Raw genomic sequence first — 22,349 nt, forward strand, 5'->3', positions numbered from 1 at the left:
GTAGTGACTGTGTTGGGGAATGTGGCAGGAAGAGGAACTGAAACCAAAAGCAATATTTGTAATATTTGTGTTTATTACATATCTCATTACATCACAGAAATGATCTCTGACAGATGTCCTTCAGAGCTGTTGATGAACACTGGATACCATGAACCAACCAGATGTAGCAGTTCTTCTATTATTAAGTTGACTAGATTAGTTCTTCTTTTATTATCAAATTGATAATTCCTGCAAAAAGAAGATACATGTATCAGAATAGTAGCCTCTAACCTGTGGCTTATAAATGAAACCTCAAGTGATAAACTGGCATGTGTTTATGTTGCTGAGAGAAATAGTATATTACAGGTATACCTTGATTTAAGAATTCTCCTTTGTAAAAACTGTATACTGCTTTCATTTATTTTTAAAAGAGATTAAACTTCATAATAGAGAGAGACTAGATAAGATCAGGGCAAAGTGCCATTCTCTCACTGTTCATTGTTAATAACTGAGGTGATAGTGAGAAGAAGCAGAGGTAGATGGTGAGTGAACAGTGAAGGTGTAATGACCCGTCAGTGTTGTCAGTCGTGCTTATGAGGAGGTGTGGTAACAGTGTCTGGAGAGGCTGATGAAAGCGGCTAGGTCCCAGGACAGCTTATTCCTGGAGCTCTGCCTTCTTTCTGCTTTTTTGGGATGAGATTTGTGGTAGGTGTATAGTTGTATTATATCCTTTTAAAAACAAGTGATATTAGGGGTGCCTGGGTGGCTCTGTCTGTTAAGCATCGAACTCTTGGTTTCGGTTCAGGTGAGTTTGAGCCCCGCATCAGACTCTGTGCTGACAGTGTGGAGCCTGCTTGGGACTCTCCCTCTCCCTCTGCCCTTCCCCTGCTTGAGCAAGCTGTCTCTCTCAAAATAAATAAATAAACCCTAAAAAAAAAAAAAAGGTGGTATTAATTCGGTTAGTGGATATTCTTTACAGATCTGTGGGGGAGGGAGACAAAGATCTTTCAAAGAAGAAAACAATCACCCATAGTCTGAACCCACAAGTAATCACTCTTAGTTTGTTGATTCTTGGTTTCTTTGTATATTTTTAAACTTAACTTGTATCATACTCTTTATGCAATTCTGGCTTCTTTTCCCCTGACTTTATCTTGAGAGCATTTTCTCACATTAAAAATTTTTTGAAAACATTTTTGACAGTTACATAATTTACAGTGTATGATTATGCAATAATGTAACCATGGACCAGATATATAATCTTTTTTTAATAATTTTATTTATTTTAAATAATCTCTGCACCCAGTGTTCAGCTCAAACTCATGACCCCATGATCAAGAGTTGCATGCTCTTCTGACTGAGCCAGTTGGGCACCCCATCTGTTTATTTAATTTTTTTTTTTTTTTTTAATGTGTGAGAGAATGAGTGCAAGTGGGGGAGGGGCAGAGAGAGAGGGAGACAGAGGATCCAAAGCGGGCTCAACACAGGGCTCGAACTCAGCGTACTGTGAAACTATGACCTGAGCCAAAGTCAGATGCTCAACAGACTGAGCCACCCAGGTACCCCAACTCCATCTTTTTTTTTTTAAGGGAACTGTGCAGATATTCTGAAGTTCAGAGGAATAATGCCTAAAATTGTTGCTTAGTGTACCTCTTTTTTTTTTTAAGTTTATTTATTTATTTTGAGAGAGAGCATGCATGAGCTAGAGAGGGGGTAGGGGGAGAGAGAGTCCCAGGCAGGCTCCACACTGTCAGCACAGAGCCCAGTGTGGGGCTTAAACTCATAAACCATGAGATCGACCTGAGCAGAAATCAAGAGTCGGACACCTTACTGACTGAGCCACCCAGGTGCCCAGTGGTGCCTCTTTTTTAATCATTCTTTTTTGTTCAACAAATACTTATTGAGCACCTATGTGCAGGGGCATCTGGGTGGCTCAGTCGGTTAAGCAGCCGACTCTTGGTTTCAGCTCAGGTCATGATTTCACAGTTCATGAATTCAAACCCTGCTTTGGGCTCTGTGCTGATAGTGCAGTGCCTGTTTGGGATTCTCTCTCTCACCCTCTCTCTGCCCCTCCTGCTCACTTGCACGTTTTCTTGCTCTCTCTCTCTCAAAAAATAAGCTAAACAAACAAAAAGAACCTATGTGAAGGCACTCTTCTAGACTTACAGTATTATGTGGGCTTTGATTTTGATTAAAAATCCCTGCCTTCCTGGAGCTTATCATCTAGTTACCTGTTCAGAAATAAGTTGACCGCATAATCAGTAACATGAGCCTAAAACAGTATTTTGATAATTTTATGTACTTAGAAGAGATTTGTTCTAAACACTAAGGTCATTCTACTTTTTATTCCATATATATCATCTTTTTTCATTTGGGATCATTTAGTAATAGTTACTGTCTATTGTATTGTTTTTTCAGTGTTTTTTTAAGCTTTTATAATGTAAAATTTTAGTTTTTCCTCCTTTATAATTGAGAGTAGGAAGAGGAAAAATGATAGGGAACAACTGAAAAAATTCTTCAGTAGAGCCCTTAAAACTAGAAGAAACCTTAAAAGATCCTTCTAATCTACCTCTTCATTGTGCAGTTGAAGGTACTGAGTTCTGCTGAGGTCAAGTGGCTTGTCCAGCGTCACAAAGCTAGCTTATTAGAACCTCTTTAGATACAGTGGTCCAGTACTCTATTGTATGTAATCCATATACTTTTATGAAACTTTTTTTTTTGGTCATTAGGGAAATGCATTTTAAAGTGTATTTGTTTTTGAGAGAGACCGAGACAGCGTGAGCTGGGGAGGGTCGGAGAGAGAGAAAGAGAGAGAGAAAGAGAGAGAGAGAGAGAGAGAGAGAGAGAGAGAATATGAATCCCAAGCAGGCTCCACACCGTCAGCACAGAGCCCTCTGTGAGGCTCGAACTCACGAAACCGTGAGATCATGACCTGAGCCAAAACCAAGAGTCGGATGTTTAACCGACTGAGCCACCCAGGCACCCCTGAAACATGACTTTCATTCAACAAATGTTTGTGCCTACTATGTGCCATACAATGAAATGTGTTAAAATGTGCAAAATTAAGGTGATTCCTTAGACTGCAGAATCTGTTTTCTTCTCAGACATGGTGTTCCAAAACTAATAAAAAAATCTACATTGAATGAGATTATAGTATATGAATAAGACTAGGGACTTAAATATAAATTTCTGAGGTCTTTTCCATATCTGATATGTTGGGGGCTATTTGGCACTGTTATTTGGAAAATATGCTTCAGAGCATCCTTAAAATGTTGCTTTTGTCTTCTTTGCTTTTCAGTTGCCCTACATACAAATTGTCTTTGGGTCAACTGTTGTAATCTTCTTTTTGTTTCCATAGTTAGGCCCCTGGAGTTTTGTTGTAATAGTTTGTACAGCATTCTTGTGCAACATTCATTAAGGAATATTAAAAAGGTTTAAAGGCAGCACTGACAAGTACCAATAGTCACCGTAATTAGAATTAATTAGGATTTCTTAAATTTTCTACAGCAAAAATAGAAAATGGCTCAACTTACAGCTGTTTTTGGAAACTGGAGAGACTAGATAACATTCAAAAAATATTTTATAATGTTCTTTTTGGGTGTGTGTGTGTTGGTTTGGGTGTGTTTTTCTCCCAGTCTTGTCAAAAAAGTGTTTGTTGGTTTGGTGATTTCGTATATTCATGCCTTTAAATTTGGCATTCTGGGATTTAAAGTATAATGACAAACGAGGGAGGAAAAGGAACTCAGAATGCGTGGAATATAAATTGGCATCATGGAAAAACTACTGGATTTGGAGTCAGGTGTTCTTGTTCTCTTTTGCCACTTAACTGATTATGATCTTAGGCAAGTAATGCCTATTTGTCTTTAAATCTCAGCTTCCACATTCTTTTTTTCTAGTTGATATTCCCTGACCTCTCCCTACATCCGCGACCATATTAGGTCTTTCCATCGTAGGCTTTCTTTAGTACCTGTACTTTTTTTCAGAGTGCTTTTTATCTCTTGAAATGATATATTTCTGTGTTTATATATATTCTTCCTACCTCGATTAGAATTCATAGCAGTACTGTTTGTATCTATTTGATTCATTACTACCTGCTCCGCCTTTAGCACAGTGGTGGATACATGATAGGCAGTCAATAAATATTTTTTAAATAAATGAACTACTTAATACCTGTCATACGCTGAGTAATTTCGTTCACAGATATAAAATTCCACAACCACACCTCTTACAGAAAGCCTTCTTTGAGGAAATCAGGATATGAGAGGCTCCTGTACCATCTCTTTAAAGATGTATATATAGGAGTACTTTTGTTCATGAAATTTTACACAAACTTTTGTTTCTTACAACTCAGTGAAGTAATGGGCTGGCCTTGACTAAAAGATCATACTAGTAGGACTATGTATTTTGATTCATGTCTAGCACTGTGCCTAGCACATGATAAACACTCAATGAATACTCAATAAACAAATATTACAATTAGTAGTTTTTTTGAACTGCCATTATAAAAACTTGACATGTTTTTATACCACATTTTTTAAGTTTCTTGTTTTATTGAGAATGATTACTTATAAATATTGAACTTAAGGAATAAATTATCAGTCATTTTTGTTTACTCATTTATTCATGTTCTAATTAAAGTAAGATACTTGCTTGAGACCTGAATTCGTTTTGAAAGACAAGTGTATGTGGACATAATATCTTTCCAGTAAATCTTGCAACTATTTCTGTGCCTACATATGTTAACATTTTTATAATTGGCTTCCAAATGACAAACACAGATGGCTGTAGTCTGAAGTTTCAGCATGTTTTAGAATAAATGTTTTCCCAGTAATTTAAAGTGTATCATTTCAATATCAGATGATTAGCTAATTGAGTAGAGTTTCTGATTTTTGCTTATCTGCTAGCTTGCCACTTTACAGATTTAAAATAAAAATAGCTTAAATAGCTATAAGAAATTAGATTTATGGTATGATCTTATTCCCTCTCTCACATTTTTGTGAAACAGAACTCTTGCTGAAAAACAGTTGTGGGTTTTATTTATTTTTAAAACTCAAAGTATAATTAACATACAGTATTATATTAGTGTCAGGTGTACGATATAACAATTCAGCAATTTTATATATTTCTCTGCGCTCATCAGGATAAGTGTACTCTCAGTCACCTGTCTCCCTAGCCACCTCCCCTCTACAATTTCTTCTCTGTATTTAACAATCTGTCTCTTTTCTGTTTGTTATTATTTTTTAAATGTTTGTTTATTTTGAGAGAGAGAGTGTGTGCAGGGGGGAGGGGAAGAGAGAGGAAGAGTGAGACAAGCCCAAGCAGGCTCTGCGCTGTAAGTGCAGGGCCCAATGTGGGGCTTGAACTCATGAAATAAAGAACCTAAAATAAAGAGTTGGATGCTTAACCAGCTGAGCCTCCAGGTGCCCCTGTTTTGTTTTTTTTTTTAATTCCACATGAATGAAATTTTATGGTATTTGTCTTTCTCAATCTTACTTATTTCACTTAATATAGTGCCCAGGAGGTCCATCCACATTGTCTCAAATGGCACAACCTCATTTTTTATGGCTGTGTAATATTCCATTGTATATATGTGCCACATCTTTCTTATCCATTTGTCTATCAGTGGACTCTTAGGTTGCTTCCGTATCTTGGCTATTGTAAATAATTCTGCAATAAACATAGGGGTGTATATGTCTTTTCAAATTACTGTTTTTATTTCCTTTAGGTAAATATCCAGTAGTGGGAGTACTGGATCATATGGTAATTCTATTTTTAATTTTTTGAGGTACCTCCATTCTGTTTTCCACAGTGGCTGCATCAATATGCATTCTCAGCAGCAGTGCACAAAGGTTTTCATTTTCTCCACATCCTTGCCAACACTTGTTGTTTCTTGTGTTTTTGATTCTAGCCATTCTGACAGGAGTAAAGTGATATCTTATTGTTGTTTGATTTGCATTTTCCTGATTATTAGTGACGTTGAGTATATTTTCATGCATCTGTTAGCCATGTATATGTCTTCTTTGGAGAAATGTCTCTTCATATCCTCTGTTCATTTTTAGTCAGATTTTTTTTTGTTGTTGAGTTATATAAGTTCTTTATACATTTTTATGAAACAGAACTCTTGCTAAAAAGCTATTGTGGGCATTATTTTTGAGAATTTTGTCTTGTTTTGTTTTTTGCCTGATGGAGGAAGAGATGGAAAGAGGGATGATTTTGTGTTTTAATTCGTTTAATTGCTAATTTTATTTCTAAGACTATGGAACTTTTTTATATAGTAGAATTAGATATGCCTATTATGTCATCTTAATTGTCTGGTTCTGTGGATCAGTGCTTAAAATGATTGTTTAGTGTTGACTTTTTGTAAAAGATAAATTATCTTTTTTTTCACTCAACGTGTATTTTTTGAGTACTCTTCTAGACTTTGAATATATAGCTGTGAGGAGAACAAAAGTCCTTACCCTCATGCAGTTTACCTTCTGATTAATTGTTCTGAAAATATAGTATGACTTCATATTATCAGTAAAAGACCCAAAACAGTGTCTTGGTAATTTTATGTTCTTAGAAGTGAAGTGATTTGTTCTGAACACCATAATAGAACCATTCTACTTTTTAAACAAAAAAATTATTTATTTTAAGTAACCACTATCCCCCATGTGGGGCTCGAAATCTCAACCCTGAGATCTAGAGTCTTGTGCTCCTCCAGCTGTGCTAGCCAGGTACCCCAAGATCCATTTTACTTTTAATCCATATCTGTCCATTAATAACTTTTGCATTTGGGTTCATTTAGCCTTGGATACTGTTGTCTCAGAGGTGTTTCTTAAAAAATAAAATTTTTTATAATGCAGTTTTAGTTTTCTCCTTTGTACATAGAAATAAATATTAAATATAAGGGTGCCTGGGTGGCTCAGGTCATGATATCACAGTTTGTGGGTTCAAGCCCCACGTCGGGTTCTGCTGACAGCTCAGAGCCTGGAGCCTGCTTCGGATTCTGTGTCTCCCTCTTTCTCTGCCCCTCCCCTGCACGCACTCAAAAATAAAGAAACATTAAAAATTTTTAAATATTATAAATTATATATGTGTGTGTGTATATGTATATATATATATAAAACAAATGGGAATTTCAAACAAAATTCTTCATCTTTATATCTTCCTCTGGGTATTTTTTCTAACACAACATGGAATTTTTTTTTTTTTTTTTTAATTTTTTTTTCAACATTTTTTATTTATTTTTGGGACAGAGAGAGACAGAGCATGAACGGGGGAGGGGCAGAGAGAGAGGGAGACACAGAATCGGAAACAGGCTCCAGGCTCCGAGCCATCAGCCCAGAGCCTGACGCGGGGCTCGAACTCACGGACCGCGAGATCGTGACCTGGCTGAAGTCGGACGCTTAACCGACTGCGCCACCCAGGCGCCCCCACAACATGGAATTTTAAGAAGTTTCTGAAGTTGAACTTAAATATTAAAAATGTCATTATTAACATTTTTCTTAGTTTTGTGCTCTCCGCAGGATCTTTTTAAAATGTGCCTAGACTTTGATTCTATTTACAGATAATATATAATAGTGTTTCAGTTCGTTTATTTTTAATGGAGGATTTGCTATCCTCCAAAGTAGTTTAAATGCATTCCAGCAGCTTACTAATGTACAAATAGAGGCAACTGGTCTTGCATCTGTTCCTTAAGCAGGCATGAAGTAGGAAAACAGGCTAGTTGCTAAATAACTGGGGAAAAATTTTTTTTAATGTGATCTATTTTTACATTCTACAAAGTCAGTGATTGATATTTCCGATTTATGAATTAGACATATTTATTAAGTAATCACTTTTATATAGGTCATACTTTTCTTCATCAGCAACAGACAAAATAAATATAAAATACGCTGTATGTTATTCTTTGGGTTCTGGTATTTGTCACATATTTTGATAGTTAATATCAGCATCATTATTAAGATTGCTTTAATACCTCATATCATATGTGCTTGGTCTAAGTAGTTATATAATTAATATACTGATACTATATTTCTTCTTTTTAAGACACAAAGGGGTTTACACCTGTTCCTATGCTTTGTTTCTTTCCTCTCAATGATCAAATAGCTCAAATTAAATTTAATAATTGGTGGTTAGTTGTTGCTTCATATAAAATTTAGAAAATTTGTTGCATAAAAAAGCAAATTTTGAATAAGTATAAGGAAAAATACCTGTAATCTCCAACCAATCTTGAGAGATACCAAAGTTGTGGCTATATTCTTTCAGAATTTATGCCTATGTGTATAATGTTATTAAAATTCAAGCTAGTTAGAATTGTTGAAGGCTGTGTCTTTGTTGAAAAAGAGAAAAAGATGGACACCATTTTCATTTTATTAAGAAACAGTTCTATTGCATGTTATTTTATATATACTACTGTAATAAACATGTTATTTTTTCATGTTTTTTGTATCAACATCTTTATTATTATTGATGATTTACATTAATATTGCTTTAATTGAGTTAATCCAGTATTGCCCAAAGTATGTAATGCATACTTCTGATTTTAGGTGGTGACAAGATATTTTAGGTGGTATCCTGATTCAGTATTAAATAATAGTGAATAGTACTGTAAGAAAGTTAATACCTTTCTAGTTTTTTTTTCATCCCATCTGCTTACAATAAGCTAAAAGTCTATTTGCTCATATATCCTTAATATTCCTTTAACACTTGCCTGTTGCTCTATAACCTTCAGCAGTAATACCTAACTAAAATTTTAATGTAGTTTTATTTTTCATTACATTCATTTCTGTTTACTGTTTTATTTAAGGAAATCACAAGTAATACTAGCTTTTAATTTACACCAGGATAGAAAATCTCCTTTTAAAATAAATTTAGATAAGTATGCTAGTTAAAACATGTTAAGTTAATGATGAGTACAGATGGCAGTAGGACATTGCAGAAGTGCTGCTGATGATGTGCAGATGGTTAGGGGATAGGAAGCACTGTTGTTGGACATTTGAATTATTTCAAAATTTTTCCCATCGGATACAAGGCTGCAGTGATCATTTGTACAACTAAATCTTTTGCATGGACTAATTACATTTAGTATAAATTAGAAATCCCAGAAATTTCACAAAGCAAATGCATTTAGAACTCTTATCCAGAGATTGCACTCTGACCAAGCAGTGACTGAGAGTGCCTGTTTTCCCTTATTCTGCCTATCTCTGGGCTAATTTTTTTTCTTTAGACGTGACGTTTTCAGTTCTCAGTATTTGAATAGCATTATTCAGAAGTATCTTACTTCTTTGCAATTCAGTAGTTATATTAAGGATTCTAATAGCTGTCCTTTATTATTTCACTGATGATTTGATCTTGTAAAGAAAGTAACTCCACAGATACTTTTTCTTGATCACCACTATGAAAAAAGCAAGTATCTAATGATAATGACAACTTCTTTTTTTCTGTAGCTTGCCCAGTTTCGACAAAGGAAAGCTCAGTCTGATGGACAGAATCCTTCTAAGAAGCAGAAAAAAAAGAAGAAAACTTCAAGCAGTAAACAAGATGTGTCAGCATACCATGCTTTGAATCTTGAGCAGTCACGGAGTGATGAAATGTACATAAATAGTTCTCAGAGAGTAGGGACAGCTGTGACTCCTGAATCCACAATAATCAAACGTGACGAGATCTTTGTTGAAGTAAGTATTCATTTAAATTTTGAACATTAGAATTCTAAGTGGAAAGTTGTTGTAGTAACAGTACTCATTAGCACCCTGTGCAGTTTTTGTGTGCTTGATTCAACAAACATTTGTAATACAACTGTGATATATCAAGGATTCAGCACCACGGATGCAAAGGTAGATATGACCATCTCTGCCCTTTAGGAAAGTCAGTCTAGGGGGGAAGGTAGATGTAAGATAGGCTGTGTACTCTGATTACAGCTGTGGTAACAAAAATGCATATGGTACCCTAGAATACCATGATTTGGGAGAATGCTAAATCGGCTTTAGCTATCAGCAAAGAAGTAGGCAAGACAACCTCTGTGGTAAAGAAGCAGCATTCACAAAGACATGAAACTGTGTGTGATGTGATTTGGAAACTGTAGGAAGTTTAGTTTTAAAAGGATCACAGAATGATGGGGATGAGTGGTGGTAAAGATGTGGGGCAGGAGATTGCACCTGGCCCAGAGAAGGCCCTAAACAGAGGCTAGTTTTCTTCCTCTCATTAATGGTGTAATTTCCAGAATACGGCAAAGAGGGAGAATTTAAAAGTGGATTGGGATGGTGGGTGGGATGAGCCACCAACTAAGACCAGGAGTAAAGAAGGTTGGGATGCTTAGGAGAAAGAGTGGTGGAAAAGGCAGATAATAATTATAATTTGGATTGTGCCCTGTTATGTTTATGTGGAAACAGAAAGACTTAGATATTATTTAGGATTTGAGCTTTATTCAAGAGGTCAGGAATGTTAGAGATTTGCTGTTCATCCTAAGAATGAATCTTTTTGAGATTTTCCTACTTAGAACTTATTGAGCATCTTGGATATGTAGATTAGTGTTTTTCATCAAATTTGGGAAGTTTTCAGACATTGTATTTTCAAATATTCTTTCTGCTCCTTTCTGTCCCCTTCTTCTGGATCTCCTGTTATGCATGTTGGTATGTTTGATATTGTTGTACAGATCTGATGCTCTGTTCATTTTTCTTCATTCTTGTTTTTATCTTCAGACTGCCTAATTTCAGTTGAACTATATTAAAGTTTGTGGATTCTTTCTTCTTCTTCCTCAGATCTGTTAAGCCCCTCTAATGAATTTTTCATTTCAGTTATTTTACTTTTAATTAATTAATTTAAAAAAATTTTTTAAATGCTTATTTATAGTTGAGAGAGACAGAGGGCAAGTGGGGAAAGGACAGAGAGAGAGGGAGGCAGAATCTGAAGCAGGCTGCAGGCTCTGAGCTGTCAGCATAGGACCCAACACAGGGCTTGAACTCATGAACCATGAGATCTTGACCTGAGCCGAAATCGGACACTTAACCGACTAAGCCACTCAGTGCCCCCCTTTTTAATTTATTATTAAAAAAAATTTTTAAACCAATCTCTACACCCAGCATGGGACATGAACTCACAGCCCCAAGATCAAGAATCGTATGCTTCACCGATGGAGCAAGCCAGATTCTCCTCTTTGGCTCTAAGTTATTTCTCTTTAGTGATCTTCTCTATTTTGTAAGGCAGTATCCTTATAGTTTTCTTTAGTGTTTTAGACTTTATTTTATTCACTTAATTTTATTCACTTGACCATATTTAAAATGGCTAGGGACTGTTTCTAATGACTGCTGTTTTTCTTATGTATGGGCCATACTTTCCTTTTTCTTTATCTTGAAATAAACTCTGGTGTTGCTATAGTTTGCATATGTATTTGTTATTTTTTCTGCAAAACATATCAGTATCTGGGCTTTTCACTAGAGTTAGCATTTCCACTGCAAAGAACGTCTTGCTCACCATTTTATCCTCAGTACCACAGCTTTTAGTACACAGTATATACATTTAATCTATAGCTGGTTAAAGGGTATAAGTGCATGAACCATGAGGGCTTAGGTCATAAAAGTATTTTTTTTTTAACGTTTATTTATTTTTGAGATAGGGGGAGACAGCATGAACGGGAGAGGGTCAGAGAGAGAGGGAGACACAGAATCTGAAACAGGCTCCAGGCTCTGAGCTGTCAGCACAGAGCCTGATGCGGCGATCAAACTCACGGACCGCGAGATCATGACCTGAGCCGAAGTCAGGCGCTTAACTGACTGAGCCACCCAGGTGCCCCAGTCATAAAAGTATTTTTGATTTGGGGTGCCTGGGTGGCTCAGTCAGTTAAGCGTCCGACTGGCTCAGGTCATGATCTCACAGTCTGTGAGTTCAAGCCCTGAGTCAGGCTCTGTGCTCACAACTGGAGCCTACTTCGGATTCTGTGTCTCCCTTTCTCTGTCTCTGCCCCTCCCCCACGCATGCTCTGTCTCTGTCTCTCAAAAAAAATAAATAAACGGTAAATGTTTTTCTAAAAAAGGTATTTTTGATTTAAAAGAGGGTCACATAAGTTAGGAATCACCGAGACAGAATTTTAGAATAGGGTTAAGTTTATTTCTGTTCTTGGCATCAATTACTACATCAGAGAGTAGGTAGGCTTAGAACTTGGTATTGAGTGCTGAATAAAATTTCCTTAAAGTCTAGGTGAGAAAGGAGTCAATGATGGTTTATTTTTGTTGAATGACTATCTAGGTCTCTTTTCTCACTTGTAAAATGAGATTCTTAGATGAGTGGGTGAACAGTAAAAGCAGTAAAAATTTAAGTTTCCTCCTTGACTCTTTCTAGTACCTATAAGCTGAGGGAAGCTTGGAAAAGCCATTCACCTCATACCCAAATTCCAGGGATGTAAGGATGAAACAGGGATGTCTTAGAAAGTGTTTTATAAGCTTCAAAGGTGTTAATAACAACAAGACTGTTACATTTCTTCAAGTTGTTATTCCTTTTCTAGCATCAAGATTTGATGGTTTTTTTAACCTTTTTTTTTTTTTTAATTAATCTCTAGGTCCAACATGGGTCTCAAACTTATGACCCCAAGATCAAGAGTCATGTGCTCTACCAACTGAGCCAGGCACCCCAATGATTTTTCTTTTTGGAAAAATTGAACCCTTTTGACTAACATTTTAATAAATATCTTTTATTTAAAAGAGACGTAAGAATTTGAGGGATGATACCTTATTTGGTGCTTTTGTCTTACAAATGAATTACCTCTTGATACATTTATATTTAGAAAAATGCCTTGTGATAAATAGCATATGTGTTATATAGCCATTGTGATTCATAATCAGTGAAAATTTTACAGGTTTGGGGGCACCTGGCTGGCTTAGTCAGTAGAGCATGTGACTCTTGATCTTAGGGTTGGATGTAAGTTCAAGCCCCACCTTGGGTGTAGAGCTTACTTAAAAAATAAATGAATAAAATAAAATCCACATACTTTAAAAATTTTTTTAAAGGCTTGAATAATTTTTACTAGTTTTTTTAGTGATATTTTTATGTGAGTTTTCTATCATATGTTACTAATTGTAATGGGTTGATAGAGTACAGTGGGAGGGAAAAAAGACCTTAATCTAATCGATTTTTACTTTTGTTTTAGCCAGAAAGTGAAATTTCAACTACAGCAGATGATTATAGTTCAGAGGTAAGAAAAATTAATACTATGTATGATTGACTTTTTATATTGATTTTGAAACTTCTTGATTATTAATACTTTATTTCTTGCAACTCACATGCTTATGTATTTTTATAAATATAATGAAATATAGCATAACAAAATATAATGTAAATGACCTAGAAAACCTGAAGGTTTATGTTTTTCTCTATATATTTTTGCAGATTGTTAACTAAGGTCTTAAATCTGTTTGCATAGCTTGGACCTTAATTAAATAGAGGCCTTGAGTTTCTAGGAAAGTGATATTGAGATTCTAGGATACACGATTGTCATAAGGTATCCATATTCAACACCGTAAAATATTTCATTATTCAGACTATTTCACATTTTAAATAATGCTTTTTACAAATGCTTGAATTCTGTAGAATTATATGAATTCATTTATTGAAATTAATGTTGCAGCAGTGATTTTTAAAATAGGTGATAACATGTAATGTAGGCATTTGTCACATTAGGAAATATCTTCTTTATGTGTTGTTAATATATGTCATATGTTATCATTTTATTATTCTTTTAGGTATCATTGTCATTTCTTTGGTCCAGAATTTGAGAATATGGAAAATTATTCTTTACTTTAAATAGTTCGGCCACTCATTGTATTCCATAAGTTTTGGTATATTGTAGGTTTCTAATACAAGGGGGAAAAAAGACAACTTAATATTCTTAAATGAACAAATTACTGTTTTGAAGTGCTAATAGGAGTGAAAACTTTGATACTCCAAAAGTTTAATGTGCTTAAAAGCTGGGAATATACTTATTAGTAATCTGATCAGGAAAATAATTAACCAGGGTTAAAATTGGCACCTGGTTTACGCTATATAAAGTTGCCTATATGGGAAGTATCTCAGTTTAAAATCACAGCTTGCAATTCAGAAAATCTAGCCTTGAGAATTTAAATTTGAAACTTACATATGAAAACAACACTGTTTTTCCTTTTCTGTAATGCCTTATATTCTTTTAAAAAATTTTATTGAAAAAAATTTTTAAGGCTTATTTTTTAGAGAGAGAGAGAACACAAGCAGGAGAGAGGCAGAGAGAGAGGGAGACAGAATCTGAAGCAGGCTTTAGGCTCTGTGCTGTCAGTGCAGAGCCCGACATGGGGTTCAAAATCATGAACTGCAAGATCATGACCTGAGTCGAAGTCAGACACTTAACCAACTGAGCTACCCAGGCCCCCCTAAAAAAATTTATTTTTATTCATTATTTTAAAATTGAAGTATAGTTGATACAAAATATTATAATAGTCTCAAGTGTACAACATAGTAATTTGACATTTATACACCTTACAAAATACTCCCACAATAAGTGTAGTTACCACCTGTTATCATACAAAATTATTATTTTTTAAAGTTTATTTTGAGAGAGAGTGTGTACAAGAGCAGGGGAGGGGCAGAGAGAAAAGGAGAGAGAGAGAATCGGGCTCCAACTCAGGGCTTAAATTCACAAACTGTGAGATCATGACCTGAGCTGAAATCAAGAGTCAAACACTTAACTGACAGCCACCCAGGCGCCCTTACCATACAAGATTATTACAATATTATTAACTATACTCTTTATGCTGTACTTTACATCCTTGCAGCTTATTTATTTTATAATTTGAAGTTTATATCTCTTATTCCCCTTTACTTGTTTAGCCCATTGCCCTACTTTTCCTCCCCTCTGGTAACCACCAGTTTGTTTTTTCTCTGTATGTACAAGTCTGTTTCTGTTTTATATGTTCATTTGTTTTTTAATTCTACATATAGATGAAATTATATAGTATTTGTCTTTCTCTAACTTATTTCACTTATCCATGTTGTCACATATTTCATTCCTTTTTATGGCTGAGTAATCTTCCATTATACACAGACGTGCACACACACACACACACCCCCCACATCTTTATTCATTCGTTTGTTGATGGACACTTAGGTTGCTTCCATGTCTTGGCTATTATAGATAATGCTACAATAAACATAGGGGTGCAATATATATTTTTGAATTGGTGTTTTCCTTTTCTTTAGGTAAATACCTGGAAATGGAATTAATGCATCCCATGGTATTTCCATTTTTAATTTTTTGAGGGACTGCCATACTGTTTTCCATAATGGCTACACAAATTTACATTCTCACTGACAATGCACAAAAATTCCCTTTGTCCCATGTTTTCAGAAACACTTGTTATTTCATGTTTTTTGAAAATAGTGTTTCTGACAAGTGTGGGGTGATAGCTCATTGTGGTTTTAGTTTGCATTTTCCTGATGATTGGTGATGTTGAGCATCTTTTCCTGTTTGTTGGTCATCTATATGTATGTCTTCTTTGGAAGAATGTCTATTCAGGCCCTCTTGCTCATTTTTTAATTGGATTAGTGTGTGTGTGTGTGTGTGTGTGTGTGTGTGTGTGTGTTGAGTGTAATGAGTTCTTTTTATTAATTCCAGTATAATGAACATACAGTGTTATATTAGGTTCAGACATATAGTGATTCATCAATTTTCTGCAACACTCAGTGCTCATAATAATAAGTATACCCTTTAATCCCCATCACCTATTTCACCCATCTCCCTTCCATCTCTCCTCTAGTCTTCATCAGTTTGTTCTTTATAGTTGAGTCTGTTTGTTTCTTTTTTTTTTTCCTTTGCTCATTTCTTTTGCTTCTTAAATTCCACATATGAGTGAAATCATATGGTATTGTTTTTCTCTGACTTATTTCACTTGGCATTATACTCTCTGCTATGAGTTTTTTTAATATATTCTGGAAATTAACCTTTCAATAGATCTATCATTTACAAATATCTTCTCTCATTTAGTACATTTAGTAGGTTGCCTTTTAATTTTGTTGATGGTTCCCTTCATTGTGCAAAAAGTTTTAAGTTTGATGTAGTTTCAGTTGTTTGTTTTTACTTTTGTTGCCCTTGCCTGACAAGACAGATAGAAAATATATTCTAAGATTGATGTATAAGGGTTTACTCCCCATGTTTTCTTTTAGGACTTTTATGGTTTCAGGTCTTGAATCCATTTTGAGCTTATTTTTGTGTATGGTGTGAGAGAGTGGTTTCATTCTTTTGCATGCAGCTGTCCTGTGTTTTCAGCACCATTTATTGAAGAGAATATCTTTTTCCCATTGTGTATTTTTGCCTCCTTTGTCATAGATTAATTGACCATATAAACATGGGTTTATTTCTGGGCTCTCAGTTCTGTTCCATTGATCTATATATCCATTTTTGTGCCAGTATCATACTGTTTTGATTACTGTAGCTTTGTAGTATGGTTTGAAATCAGGGACTATGTGTCCTCCAGCTTTGTTCTTCTTTCTCAAGATTACTTTTCAGTTTTTTGGGGTCTTTTATGATTCCATACAAATTTTAGGATTATTCTGTGAAAATGCTATTATAGTTCAGATTGCTTTGGGTAGAATGGACATTTTTAACAGTACTAATTCTTTTGACCCATGAGCATGGTCTATCTTTCCCTTTATTTGTGTCCTCTTCAGTTTCTTTCATCAGTGCCCTAGGTATCAGAGTACAGGTCTTTCACCTCCTTGGTTAAATTTATTCCTAGATACTTTATTCTTTTTGATGCAGTTATAAATGGTATTTTTCTTAATTTCTCTGCTAGTTTGTTGATAGAGTATAGAAATCGATAGATTTCTGTATATTAATTTTATGTCCTGCAACTTTACTGAGTTCATTGATTAGTTCTGATAGTGTTTTAGTGGAATCTTTAGAGTTTTTTATATATAGTATCTTATCATCTGCAAATGGTGACTGGGCTGCAGCTGCTGTAGCTGTACTGGTGGACGGGGCTGGCCCCCGGCAAGGCTGGCCAAGAGGCTAGGCTGCAGCTGCAGGTATGCTGGCGGGTGGGGTAGTACGCAGTGTGACTGACTGGGAGGCTTGGTGGCCACTGTCTTGAGCCTGCAGGTGGGTGGGACTCCCTAGAGCAGGAGTCACTTTGGAAGGGCCCCTGCCAGGGCAGTTGAGTAGGTTGGGGTGGGTTCACAGGGGAACGCCAGGGCAGGGAGAGTGGTGCTAGGAAGAGAGAGTGTCAGAACCAGGGCCCAGCTGTGCTGAAGGAAGGCAAGAAAAATAGTGCGTGCCAGCACTTCCATTCCTGGAAAAACTTCCTGCAGATTCTTGCCCCTGGGGCACACACCCTAAAATTAATAATTTTTTTTCACATATAATCCAGCTGCTTTTCAAACTGCTGTCTTGTCCTGGGTCTCCGAGCAAGTGATGCTGTACACTGGCCTTTTAAGAGCAGAGTCTTGGTTTCTTATAGCCTTCTGGCTCCCCCAGTTAAGCCAATTTAAGGCCAGATGTTTATGGGGGCTCATATTTCCAGTGCATATACACAGTATGAGGGCTTCCCACTGTGGGGCTTGAACCCCTCACTCCTTGAGGAGGGCCTTCACACCTGTGAGATCTCTCTTGCTTGTGGGTCGCTGCACAGGAGGTTTAGTTTCTGATCGTGTCTCTGCTCCTCCTACCCTTTTCCATGTGGCTTTTTCTTTGTATCTTTAGCTGTGGAAAACCTGTTCTGCTAGTCTTCAGGTTGTTCTCTGACAATGAGTTGGGGTATATGTAGTTGCAGCCTTGGTGTGTTTGTGGGGAGAGGTGAGCTCAGGAACTTTCTACTTGGCTCTCTCTCTCTTTATAATGCCTTAGTAATTCTTCTTCTTCTTCTTCTTCTTCTTCTTCTTCTTCTTCTTCTTCTTCTTCTTCTTCTTCTTCTCCTCCTCCTCCTCCCTCCCTCCTCCCTCCTCCCTCCTCCCTCCTCCCTCCTCCCTCCTCCCTCCTCCCTCCTCCCTCCTCCCTCCTCCCTCCTCCCTCCTCCCTCCTCCCTCCTCCCTCCTCCCTCCTCCCTCCTCCTCCCTCCTCCCTCCTCCTCCCTCCTCCTCCTTCCTTCTTTCTTCTTCTTCTTCTTCTTCTTCTTCTTCCTTTTTATTCAGAGAGTGTGAGCAAATGAAAGGAGCACAAGCAGAGGCGGGGCATAGGGAAAAGGAGAGAAACTATCCCAGCCAGGCTTGACACTGTCAGCCCTGGCTTGATCCCACAAACTATGAGATCGGGAAGTCTAGAGGCGGTTGCTTAGCTGACTGAACCACCCAGGCACCCCTATTATAATGCCATAATTCTTATAGTGTCTTTCTTGATTAAAAGTTTCAGGTATTTTTGTTCTTGAACTGCCTTTGTCTTTGGGACACCCAAAGACTGCACAAAATGCATTTTTTTCTTTACACTAAGTTGAATTTTTTTTTTTTTTAATAAGCCAAATGGCTACAGGTCAGACCATCTCTTATATGCCTGTGAAATTTGATTAAATTTATATAGCCTTTTTCTCACTTTTGGGATAAGAGAGTAAACTTTAGTTTTTGTTAATATAGATTTGAAAGGTAAAAACATTAAGATTGTGGTTTGCAAGTTCTCTTTTTAAAAAACGATAATATTGGAAATTCTTGCTACAATAAGATATTTTTTGCCTAGATTTTTTAAATTATAAAACTGGTGGGTATTGTGAGGTCCAGAAAAATGTATTCAAACTATTTATCTGTGATACCTAATAAATATGTGTTTTGAATTAAGGTACAAGTAATATTTAAATGTAAATCCCGCAAATAAAAGTTAGAATATGTTCACAATGATTCAACAAGAAATATATTCTATGTGTATATGTGTATAACTTCTATATATTTGCATGTATAATTATATATATGTTTTATTGTATACATGAATGATTGTGTACATGAATAAATATATACCTATACATACATGTGAAATTTTTTTCCAAACAAAAATTTCAGGAAAGATACTTCTCTTTGCTATGTGACATATCCTTTGATACTTTCTCTTTTTAATGCTGGTCACAAAAACCAAATTGAATAATGACCTATAATTTGAAAAAATAGTTTCTTAGAAGATTACATTGAAAACAGGTATTTATGAAATAATTTTTGACAGATTGACCAGATTTCAATCATAACCCTTGTGATATTATATATTTTGGCCTGGATTCAGAATGGTTATGCTATGACAAAGTTACATATTCACTTTGTAGAAAACAGCAGAAAAATTGATTGTGAAGTATTTGGTAGTGTCCCATTAAGATTACTAACATGGAGGCTGGTTGAATCCATGACACTGGGCTAGTTGTGGAGGCTTTAGCCATTACTTTTGGTGATGTTAAAACTGGTGTGACTGGAGCTAGAATTACAGGGAACTTGTAAGCCATAGTCACACTTTCAGGAGGCAGAAGAATCATCAGTAAATGAAATTTGTAAATTAAGACGTAAATTGACCCTGTATTTCTTTTCATATTGGAAATTTTAAGGAATTATCTCTTAGTATCACATCCTCCCCACCAAAGGAAATTCCTTTCTAGGAAACACATAGATTACAACTTCATTACAAATGCCAGGTTTGCAGTGTTTAATAATCTTGACTACTCTTGTTTGCCCTTGAGTATTTTTAAAATTTCAAAATTACAGTTTTTAATTGTGGGCTACGTAATTATCTTGTGTGTTATTTAAATATCACTGTCATTTTTCTGGGTTGTGGGGAAGTAAGGTAACATAAAACAACAGGGGCTTTGGAAACTTGTGTTCAAATTTCACCTTCATCACCTCCGTGGTGTATCAACTGGGGCCCATCACTGAAACTCTGAAATGTAGTTTTTTTCATCTGTAAACAAAGATACCTACTTAACAGTGTAATTGTGAGGGTTATCTGATAATATTTAGTATGGTGTTTAGTATATAAAAGACAATCAAAAAAGGTTTTGGTTTTTTTTTTTTTTTTACTGTTCTTCAGTAGAAATGTGCTCTTCCCACTAAGCATATGAAATGATTAATGAGAATTCTTTTAACAAATTATTCTCAAAAGGAGTTCAGAGTATGATTACTAGTTTAGAAATTTTCTGCATATAAATATGGTGTGCATTTAATTTTCTTGACTTCTTTGGCCGGTATTCTTGTTGGGTTGACTGATGGATTCAGGCTTAGAAATAATTAGATAATATTTTCCTATGACCTACCTAATAAGATCGGTTTTGAGTAAATATATATGCAATTACATATACTAGAGAAATCAGACTGGATAAAAAAGTAGCCTTCTTACAAATTAATTTAAGTTATATGTAATCTGTTAAGTCCTTCATGAAGGGACATTTCATATCCAAAACGCCATATTAACATGAAATATTTTTATTGATACTCTTTGAGCAGGGTTATCTGGAGGAAGCTGTGAATATTGTAGGCAACCTAGACACAAGATAGGTAAATAAATGTGCTATGCTAAGTATGGAAAGATGAAATGATAGTAGAGCATACACTCTCATGGATTTCATGTGATTATTCAGTGCTTCTTAACCAAGTCGCTTATACAGTTCATGATATTTCTGAAATGGCAGGCTGGAGTTGGAGACATAGCCTTAAGCCATAAAGTTATATAAACTTAGCCTTCCAGCTTTGACTTGGGTATGGTGTTTTGTTTTGTTTTGTTTTGTTTTGTTTTAGTCTCACCTTATTTTTTTCTCTCTCTCTGCATCAGTTTTATTGAGGTATAATTGACAATTAAAAATTGTATATATATTAAGTTGTGCAATGTGTTTGATATTCAACTTGACTTTCAATAAATGATTTTAGCCTCATTAGTTACTTAGCTCCAGTTTCCCCTAGGCACATTGAACTCCTGTAATTCTCATACACTTTTAGGAACCATCAGATTCTTACTTTATTAAAACATTATTAATATTTTTGAATATGTGTAAGTATAAATTATTATAAGGATATTAATAGTCTGTCTTTAAATTAATGTCCAGTGAAAGGAAAAAGTTTTGGTGTGAAGGCCATTTTATGGTTATAAAAAAGATCGTCCTCTGAATCTTTCTGAATAGCAGTATTTTTATGAGGTGATACTTACCTCTACAGAACATTTTAAAATTTAAAATGTACCTGAATTGTACTTTCCCTAGTCTACATGTTATCCATGTAAATTGAGTAAATCTGTGAATTCAGAAAGAATATATTAGTGCAGCCTAAAGGTTTACATAACTTTGACAAATGCCACAGTAAAAAAAGGAGATTAAGGGAAGTTTAGGCTTTTCTTTAGCTGAAGGAGTTTGTCAATCTAATCTTCATGTTTCACGTTATTAATTTACTTTCATATTACAGTTTACCAAGTATGGTGTTAGAAGACTAATGTAAGAAGGGATGAATGCTCTATCCTTTAGGTATCAATAAAATATTATCCACATTAAAACAATAGAATAATTTAATATTAACTGTTAGTGATTCCAATATTCTGAGTATTTCTATTCTAACTTCAGAATATAGTTTATTTTAGTTTAGTGCTGGTGAATAATCTTTTACCTATTTACATGGTATTAAATTTTTAAAATTTATTAATACTGATTTTTATTTTATTATAAGAACATGTAATTAAGTTTTGAAAATGGTCTTGTATTTTAAGAAGCCAATACATACGAGTTTTTCAAATGTAGTTTTGCTTAAGTAAGATAAAAATTAAGCTGAACATTGGCTGTATAATGTATTGGATACAATTATTATAAATCAGTAACTTATTACAGAGTTATATCATCTCCACTTAAGGAGTATCCATTGCTTACTATTATATTTGAAGCTTTTCATAAAATCCATTTCATAACACTGTTACTATAAAGCAAACATTTTAGCAGATGCTTATTAAAATGCTTTGTTCCAGCATCAAGAAGAGCTAATTGAAATTTAGAAGGATTTAATTGGAAAGTTACTTCAAGTGACTTGATATTAATAATTTTAATAGATTTAGTACTCCTGTCTTCTGATAGTTTTTCACATACTGCAATATTGTGTTGCCATAAAGATGAGGTTTTTTTTTTTTTTTTACTTTAGTTTTAAGAAAAACCAAGGAATAAAAAACTCTGTTAAAGAACTCCTAAATAGTATCTTCACCTTTTTTTTTTTTTTTTTTTTTAAATTTTAAGTAGGCTCCACACCTAAAGTGGGGCAGGCTTGAACTCACAACCCCTAGGTCCAGAGTCCCCTACGTCAGGAGTCACATGCTCTACTGAGTGAGCCAGCTAGGTGCTGCAGTGCTTCCACTTTTTAAAGGGATGTGGTTCATACCCTAATTCTGGGATATCCTGTCCTATATACTTCAGCAGTAAAAATTTCATTATCTTGGATTGTATTAATGTAGA

The 22,349-nt window shown here is 35.2% G+C and overlaps 1 protein-coding gene across 5 annotated transcripts in view; it reads left to right on the top strand.

The window, feature by feature from the left end:
- AKAP9 (A-kinase anchoring protein 9) overlaps nt 1-22,349 on the top strand; it is a 152,621-nt gene that overhangs the window by 13,016 nt on the left and 117,256 nt on the right. For 4 of the 5 annotated variants that reach the window (XM_042917550.1, XM_042917567.1, XM_042917578.1 and 1 more), the window contains exons 2-3: nt 9,408-9,635; nt 13,100-13,144. In XM_042917550.1, coding sequence (XP_042773484.1) covers nt 9,408-9,635; nt 13,100-13,144 — 273 coding nt within the window. Of the gene's footprint in view, nt 1-9,407; nt 9,636-13,099; nt 13,145-22,349 lie in introns of those variants that run through there. The other variant, XM_042917579.1, reaches the window with a different exon arrangement.

The sequence above is a fragment of the Panthera leo genome, chromosome A2 (genome assembly GCF_018350215.1).
Source record: "Panthera leo isolate Ple1 chromosome A2, P.leo_Ple1_pat1.1, whole genome shotgun sequence".
Lineage (NCBI taxonomy): Eukaryota > Metazoa > Chordata > Mammalia > Carnivora > Felidae > Panthera > Panthera leo.